Below are 9,230 nucleotides of genomic sequence, written 5' to 3'. Positions count from 1 at the left end.
CAGATGTTACTAATTATAACATCAATATGTACGGAACATTGACAGCTGTGACCTCACAACCTTATACCTACTTAAAATAAGACAAGATCTAAACGTGACATACAGAGCGATTTATTCAACACGGATCTCCAGCGCAATTCCGCTCGCAGCTTATCGAGCTTTTTTTAGAGAGGCGTATGCCACATATTGGTTGCCATCCAAGGTGACTTTCGCATACTTGTTTTGTATCCATGGTGCTGACCATGAAGATGACATGTGGTACCCAACAAATGCGAGGATCCCCCGGCGTCGCCCGAAACAATCTGAAATTTACTTCAGCTTCTTCTTGGGACGGAGATTATTGCAATGTCCACACTTGCGCTTACGGCAGTTGTGCGCTTTTGGGTGCAGACGAGCATAGCATTTACGGCAGATCATCTTATCGCAGTTGTATTTCGACGCCAGAATACGAAGAGAGGGCTCAATCACACCACCTGATTATATGTAATAAAAACAACGAAATTAGTACAGATATCCGTAAAGAAAGATTATTACAAATCCCACAAGTCAAATTACTTTAGCAAATATTGTACCAACAACCAAAAATCAGGAAAGAACTAATGCTCGCCTTCGTTCGTGTCTAAATGAGCTCGTTTAATAATATTTAGCAGTTCTAAAGCCTAAAGCCTCAAGTATTACACGGATTAAATGAATGTTTGTAACCAGCACATTATATAAACACATAGCACATGCAATTCAAACGAATAAGTGAGGTTGTAAAAATACACTAAGCATGCTATCATCAGTAATTCCATCAATTTTTATTCCTATCCATTTCGCTATTTCTGATCAGGACTTTGAGCGTTGGCTAATAGTTCACTGTGCAAACACAATCTAAACAGTTTGTATATTACAATGTAGATATTAAGCTATTAATGTCGACCTGGCAAAGTACTTCAGCTCTGTGTGAGCTGAAGCTACCTGAAAACGAGGTAGATTTTTAGCTTTTTTTTATAAACGCTCGTAACCAGGTCACAGACTAACAACATTCTTTGACATGCACAAAGTCATATATAAGAACAATTATAATAACATTATAAACGCATTAGTTATAGTAACATCAACTGAGGAGCGAGCGGTGGCCACAGAGCTGCTATTCTGCAACAGATCCCATTAGCGACTCACAGCATTTGATAAAAATGGACATAATATGAAAATTTTAACTAAATATATGTTAGCGCCCTTCTATATCGAGAACGTTATGAAGTTCCGCTGACGACTCAAACAGGGGCTATTTTTCTTGCACCCGTTTCCATCTACGACCCCATCCATTGGTGCATTCGTAGAAGAACAAAGTGCTTTTTACGATCGACAATTACCTAAAAAAGCTTTATCTCAATAACATTTCATAGGAGCTACCCTAAGTACACGTAGTATATGTACAATATGTATAATACACATAGGTTTGAATAATTTAACCGTCTCAAAGCAAGTCTCCCTAAATATCTCATAAATATTGAAACATATTGAAGCATATTTTAGGTTGCGTACCCCTCAGTCTAGCGTTGAGAACTAAGGTCTTGTTTGAAAGCGTAGGCGTGATAATCGAGTTTTCGTCATACGCATGGGTACCCCATGATAGACGCATTTGATCGACAGGCACCTGGAAACACGTAATAGCCAAAAGAAACAATGGACAGGGTTGTTAATTAGCAGGCCTTAGTGAAACTGAAATAGAAAATCTACCCGTGTCACTTAATTTCGTTACGCCACCCCTTGTGCCGCAATAGCGTGTTGTGGGTATGTCGATACATTTTCCGTTTAAATATTATAAAGATAAAATCCTTATAATAATCGGCTAGGTAAAATTCTACTGAATTCAAACGTTATGGTATTACGAACTTCGTATCACAGTTATAACTGTGATACCGGATTTCTGACCGTAGTTGGGGGCACGTGCAGCTATTTTGCGAGTTAAATCAATCGATTTTGGGACTATACATACGTTTGTGACCTCTTCTAAATGGCACATGAGATCCCCGAAAGAAGACCCATTTTCCACCTCACAAGGGATCGTCTGCCCATCGATCGACTGCACGAAGATCTGCATCTTAATGTCGCCCTGAAATTATCCCGCATCAGTATAAGATATTGATGTCTGATTAATATAACTATAATGCAACTGTAATGCACTAACTGAAAGGACTAAATCGCAATAACTGGCATGGTGCAAATTTGAGCGTTTTTCGATTCTATTCGGATGTAACGATCATTATTCTATGGCGAACCATGCAATCGGCTTGGCCTTAGCAAAAAGATATGTGTCACATGGGTGCACGAATGTAAAACCTGGTAATAGAGTAGAATATCACAACGTGTTTCAGTCAATCAGTGAATCAGTATAGGGGCCACGCCAGAGATCAAGCTATGCTTATTTGCTCGTGCCAAGCTTTGCCATTTGAACACTTGCAACGTTTGTGAAGTTAAGTATTTTCAGCAAATCACTCACATAACACATTTTCTTTGAAACTTGGTTAAACACGACTAAAACAAGTAATTTAAACACGAGTACTCACTGCTAGCCACCAACCTTGCGATGCAAAAGACTATACTAATGATCTTTGTCTGCCAGCTTAATCGACAGAGGACAGTTGGCAACAGACCCGACTGCCCGCGAAAATTTGAATTGGAAAACTGAGGATCTTAGATCTATCATATTAAATTTTGCAAGTAACGATTTCGCCGCAACAATGCTATTACCAATTCTCTTCTAATGTTCAGCAATTTTCATAGAATAAAAGAAAAAACTGTGCACTCTGCAACTTTATAAAACTGATAAGAAGACCCTTGATTCGAATTTACACAAAGCCTGATCATTTTTGATTGAGTTTATTAAAATTAACCCAACGAACTGCTACTCTACGCACCTGGACGGCATTTATGTAGTACATTACACACCACAGAAATGGCCCATCAAGTCTAAATCTAAAAAAAATAGATATTTAAAAAACATATGAACCTTGCATAACGAATGCTACCTTAAACAAAATGCAGTTTGTACAGTGAAAGATGCTATTTTGTTCTAATAGTACTAATAATAATAAAATTCAATATAATTATATAATATATATAGGCTATATAATAATAATAATAGTCAGGTGTATACAGTATAAAGGCAAAAAAATGCGACTGTATCATTGTATGACAGAGACACACGTAAATCAAAGCCTATGAGATACTATATATTGCTTTAACGGAGATCATATGCGGGTTGCTCAATAATAAGTCTAGCTTTAATTGTGACCACCAGTTCGTATGGTACTGGGTGGTATATTTACCCACAAATTCGGAGACAGATAAGGAAAACAAGTCGACTTTGGCGAAAATAACCCTGGAGTAGACTTGACAAATGTTCGACTAGAGGTGATCTTCGGATTTGCTATAGAATCTTTGTCAAGCATGTAGTAGCGTTGCCATATTGTTTTGGTAATTAGTGCTATATACTGACCTTAAAGCTGAAGTTCCACGGAGGCTATATGCGTTAGCTGATTACTTTTTTTAGCCAGTTGCTGGTCTTCAATTGCGTCTGCAGAGAGATACATACAACGACGACAACAACAAACACGCATATAACAAAGTGAAAAAAAAATCATAAGTAATAATAATAGTTATTATTATTAACACTATTCGGACCCGCTGCGTTACGTCATTACCTCGAATTTATGGCAACAGCTAAAAACTACCTTTTTTGAGAGTTTTGTTAAATGTCCTTGGCGGAAAATAAAAATCTGTTTACTCAAAAAAAGTAGCAGCAGATAATTTTCTAACTATAAATAAATTTTAAATAACTGAGGACTGATTCACGCTCGAAGTCACACAGAGTTTGTTATCTTTAGCTACTCAGAACAAATGTAATCACCGTTTGAATCTTAGGAGTTCATTTTTACGTATAACTGATGAGTGGTTGTATACGTGCCCGCCTTTCTGAACAAAGCAGACACAACTGAATTGGTTAAAAATCATTAAATAATGTATATTTTTATAAAGAACGTTTTTAGCATGATAATCACTATGATAATTTTAATCAGCAGAACAAATTCGGTAAACTTGGGTAAATAAGTTAAAAGATTGCTTTTCACACCTTTCAGCTAAATGCATCTCTACTTCTACACATACGCTTAACATAAGTAATAAAACAGAAAAGCCTATTCACTTGCGGCGATTTAAGGACGCGGAAGTTGCGATCACAATTGACTAGTTACCTAACCATATCAAATGCAATAGCTTTATATCTATTTTCAGGCAGATATGTAAGACCATACAAATGTTAGGACATATGTATCCTTATGAATTCGTTTTTAATACATTTCACTAAGTTGAAGTATCGCCTGCATAATTGAGTATAGTACGCATTCTAATATAAAGTTATTTGTTTGCCAGGTTATTCCACCCCTTGCTTCTACCGTTATCTTTTCCGTCCCACTGACTAAAAATGATAGTCTCAACACGATGAGCTTTGCTAACACTGCGGTTTTATGTAGGCGGTCCGGGTGCACAGCGGGTGCTGTGTCCTCTCTCTTGTAGGTTTGACGTGTCCGTACTCTTTGTGCGCGCCACGACCGCACTTGACTATCTTTTTCTTGGTAGAATTCCTTTCTTGGATACGGCGTGCTGCTCCGATGAGTTCATACTGTGCGGACAAACATTGTATATAGACTATATTTTGAAACTTTTTCGGGGCACCATAACATCCTCTCTGTGTTAAGAATGTGTTGTCCTTCTCTCATGTTCCTTGGCGGCTCCTTCCTGGTGACTCCTGTGCTGGCTCGCCTTTTCATGCGGTCTGTCTTTCTTTAAATGTCACTCTCACTCGGTCATTTGTTAAAGAAAACACGGGAATAGTGCATGACGATGTAAACCAACAGCATCTGCAGCAGAGACGATGGTAGCAAAGCATTCTGCGAGTTGAAAACCTCTAAAGGCGTGGTTCACTGCGCAGAGGCCTTGTTGCTTGCTGAGTCCTTGTCCTCATCTGTCCCATATTGTGTCAACTGTGCACGTATCTCATACATGCGCAGTGGTAACGTATGACGTTCTCTTGTTTTCCGCAGGTGCTCAAAATGAAGTGTGTTACGCGAGTCCTAGGCACCGCCCCCAGCTTAATTCAGGCTGTAACCGTATTGTTCGCCCTTGTCTGTGCTGCGCCTTATGTCGCTTTGTTTCGGTACACTTACGAATCTTCTTCCTGTTTTTCACTTCATCCCGCATTCAAGCTCAATGGCTACGCGTTTTGTACGGTCAAATCTAAGAATGCTTTGTTTCCTTAATTCACTACACCTTATCTCGGAAGCCATTGTTTCCGCTAATCATTACCAAACCTTTTCAACTCGAGTTGTGCCATTGCGGTCCAAAGTAAACAGCTTTCTTGACCATTCACTTTTGTTTATCTAAAATTTTGCACACACCGTTTATCATTCTTATGTCTATTATTCTTCTATAAGTCTACTGTTCGGGTGCTGCTTCGCTTCTAATGTTTTCACAGGTTGTCTTTATGCAATAGGATATCTCGGTAGCATACGAAATTTATTTTCCCTAAGATGGCTAAGGGTCGACAAATGTGCGTGGCACGTTACGATTTGATAGTTCATAAGTTACCACAAAATCATAGTTTCGGCACCTATTCAATGATCGCGCCGTATCTTACTCAAATAAATAGAGGAAGGGCTCAGGTTAGCAGTTGTAAGTAGATCCATATTACATAGTTCACCAGCTAATTTCATTACTGAATTTAAAAATATTTAATTTAAGATTTAAAAATAAATAGCGAAAGAATTGAACGGGACCGTATCTCTTCTGCAACACTGAGGGACATACATGCATACATACCTGGGCTAGATAACACTGGCAAAAGTGACAGAACGTTAATGCCGTAAACTTAATGCCGCATTTTTATTTAAATTGATCGCAATAGAAAATACTGTTTTAGCACCTGTAGAACCGATACATATCTAATCCATAAACCTGGCTACTACTAGTTATTGGACAGGTGCCCAAACAAGGGCATTTGTTTTTTTTTACAATCAACCAGTAAATAATAGTCCGAGCGTAAGGACTCTTCACCCATACCTGAGCCGTTCGCAGAGCTGTGTCGCTGCAAATATGAAAACTATCTGTTCGATTGCCAATCAGGGTTCACTGATCTTCTCCATTCGTCACAAACTCCAGTGGAAAGGTGAAGTACCCACCGCGCGCTAGTGATGAGGGATTTGACCCCATTAAAAGATTTCATGATGTTAATCTCTGTCTTTTTTCGTTACGGTGAAGCTTAAATTGGCCTATGCTGCATCTTTTCATAAGTACACTATCACATTTTCAACCGTGAGCAGATCAACCCCACTGTGTGCTTGCTCTATAATTTAGACAATCGTATAACGAATTTAATTCCTTCCAACTTGCACTGACCACATAGTGAATTATGCTTATCTAAATATTCTGAATATTGTCAAATAACTCAGACTAAACTGATTATTTTTAAATCCGTGTTTCATAATTCACGTGTGATCCCGCAAGTATCCCTATACCATATTTGACAACGTGTAGGTTGGTTTAACAAGCATCGCATCATTTCACCGACCTATGCCATAGTCGAAGTAGTAAGCTAGCGATTGGATCGTTTAATAGTATTTCATGCAAGCTGAAGCAGCGGTAGGCAACATGCCTTTGCTCAAAATAGATTCTTATTTGAATCAAGCGTCGGTCCGAAGTACGCAACAATACCAACAACATGGCCCTCAATCATGAACTAAAACAATAAGCTTGCAACCCAACTACATGCCTGTACCGATGCAACGTCAGATACCTTGGCCAATCGACCCAAAAAACAAGATCTTTCATATTCAGTCCTCAACTGGCGTCTGCAGTACTTTCAAAGGAACGCCCCGTTGGATGCTTCGCCCTCTGCCGTGGTAATGATTGTCGACGTTAGCAGGCGGCGATGCTCGGCCCCTCGATGGTGGTTGCTTCTAGCACTGCACGTCCGATACCAACAAAGAAAACAACTAGTTAAACCATAAATAATATGTCGTCTCTTCGTAACCAACCCACTGTCTCTTCCCTTGAAATTGTTGTCTCAAGGGAGCTACTTGCTTCGTTTGACCTCCTTGTTCGTTACCGAACACTGCAAAGAGCACTAAATTGCTTATCATGTAGTAGATGGGTCAGTCAACAATACATTTAGCCATTTTGTCTGCCCCTGGCTGCTATTCCCTTTTTTCGCTATAATAATCTCCCTTTGCTATATCGCTTCGATGGAAGCGGACGATCGAGGCGAGACCGCGGATGTCGGTCGAGTCGAATGTGTCCATTGGGAAGCAATAACTCTGGTAGTTAAGCGCATGTACTGCCGCTACTGTTGGCAAAGAGAACGAGAAATTTCGCTTACTTCATCTACCGAACCGCAAGAAAAAACAACGACTTTGCGAGCAACCGCTTGCTTGTTCTCATTAGGAGCTCATCGCAAATCGTGCCTCGTTCTCTATTTGAAGACATTGTGGCCTGCGTTTATAAGGGAAGGAAAAATAGAGCAAGAGCCGTACATCGCCATGTGACTTGGTTTTTTTGAAGACTCAATGCATTTTTGCTAAGAGCTTCAATACTCCTGGTAGTTTTGCATGCGTATTGCTTTATAATGGCTCCTTCATTGCTAATTGATTTACGAACAGGGTGAAATTTGACAAGTTTTTTTCATTATTTATTAATATCTGATATAAAAAAACGGAACGGAAAGCGTGGGACAGTGACCACTATTTGAGTCAATTTTAGTTTCAGCCTTTCGTTACGTGCCTTCTGTATCGAAATTTTCAGCCAGCGGTCGTTCTGTATATACTCTACATATAGCAAGATATTGCACTGGATAAAGTGGGAATGGACTCTGTCAGAACCAAGTGTAACAGCGGATTAACGGATAAGAGAATTGGGGTGAATGGATGACACAGGTATTATTGGCATTGCTTGAAAATGAATAGTGAACAGGACAAATATAATCTAACAATGCGTAAAGGCCATGACAAAATAGATTTGAATGCGCGGATAAAATATCCAATGCCTGAGAGGGTGTCCTAAACGTAAATCTACGCAGAACTATCTATTACGTTATTCTACAGGTTGAGCTCTGGTATTCATAGATACAGATGATCTTGAACTACAAAAAGGTCGAAGCCCATTGTTTTATCCACGACTAATAATTGAATAAAAGAGAAAATGCTGAATTGATACTTTCCTAGCCTCTTTGATTCAAAATCTACCGGCTAGTTACGAACAAACGTTTTGAAGTGAATCTTTGAAGGGCTTTTTCATAATAATTAGCTGGCTTGAGGATTTCAGATACGCGGACAGCTGGCACCTTTCATAGATGTGCTCAGCCCGACTCGACCGCTCAAATGTAGAAATGAGATCACAGTTAAATTAGCTATTAAATCATGTCCGTGTTCCGTTCGTAATACCTCGACACGATCCGAGTTGAATATTTTCTTTATTTTTTCTGTGCTTTAAAAGATAGGATTCAAAAACGCAATTGACAAATGCCTTTTGGGGCAATACAAGCCAAAACGTGACTATTTTTTATGATCCATGAAACTGTTTATAACGGGAACTTTTTTGGAAGGTGCACTAAAGTGTGCCTTTCGGAATTTAAGAGAGGCTGCAAAAAATTCAGTACTTTGGATATATCGCACAATTTTCAATGGTACTTTGATATAGAAAAAAGCGTCACTTTGACCCCAACTTAGAAGACCGTCTACTGCTAGACGACTCATTAAATGTGGGCAACCCGCCAGGTTAACGGTGACCCACATCAGCCCATTTTAGCTAGTAATTTTGGGAATAAATTTTGCTGGCTGGTGCTTTCACTAAATAAACCACAGGTGAATACGTCTACTTGCACATGGCTGCAAAACATCTGAAAGACCTGGATCATTAAGGTGGAGACAATAATTAACTGCTGTATTTGAATAGACTAAAACAACAGCTTGTGCTTCGATGAGGTGTGGAAATTTTATTTCATTCCCATATTGGTCTATTAGATATTTGCGATATTCTGGGAACCGCTGCCAACGTTGCCCCGGTAATAATGCAGCTTGGTATTCTATCAAATATACTCTGAATATTATTTCGATTCGATATTCGACGGGTCAGTACTTTCTATCCTCCATCCGACCGGCCAACAAATAGTTGTGGGCCGCTAGTGATCTTTA

General features: G+C 39.2%; 1 protein-coding gene across 2 annotated transcripts; it reads right to left on the bottom strand.

Moving 5' to 3' along the window:
- Positions 1 to 89: 89 nt before the first annotated feature.
- On the bottom strand, positions 90 to 2,664 carry RpL40 (ribosomal protein L40). Of its 2 annotated transcripts, none has more exons than XM_022810131.2 (4): positions 2,556 to 2,664; positions 1,985 to 2,101; positions 1,531 to 1,642; positions 90 to 473 (listed from the first exon to the last, which is right to left on the bottom strand). In XM_022810131.2, exons 2-4 carry the CDS (start codon positions 2,087 to 2,089, stop codon positions 310 to 312), a joined length of 381 nt encoding a protein of 126 aa, XP_022665866.1. In that variant the 5' UTR covers positions 2,090 to 2,101; positions 2,556 to 2,664; the 3' UTR covers positions 90 to 309. The 2 variants fall into 2 exon arrangements, with proteins under 2 accessions (XP_022665866.1, XP_022665865.1); XM_022810130.2 differs by having other exon boundaries at positions 2,489 to 2,610.
- Between the last annotated feature and the right edge of the window lie 6,566 nt (positions 2,665 to 9,230).

Source organism: Varroa destructor, unplaced genomic scaffold (genome assembly GCF_002443255.2).
Source record: "Varroa destructor unplaced genomic scaffold, Vdes_3.0 BEIS01000006.1, whole genome shotgun sequence".
Lineage (NCBI taxonomy): Eukaryota > Metazoa > Arthropoda > Arachnida > Mesostigmata > Varroidae > Varroa > Varroa destructor.
Note: the sequence above shows the minus strand (reverse complement) of the source record. Positions and strands in the feature narration are given on the sequence as shown.

Excerpts from the sequence above, each read along its gene's own strand:
- RpL40 (XM_022810130.2), bottom strand. Across the intron at positions 1,643-1,984 it reads ATTTAGAAGAGGTCACAAAC|GTGCCTGTCGATCAAATGCG; the intron begins GTATGTATAGTC and ends ACGTGTTTCCAG. Across the intron at positions 474-1,530 it reads TCTCAACGCTAGACTGAGGG|GTGGTGTGATTGAGCCCTCT; the intron begins GTACGCAACCTA and ends ACATATAATCAG.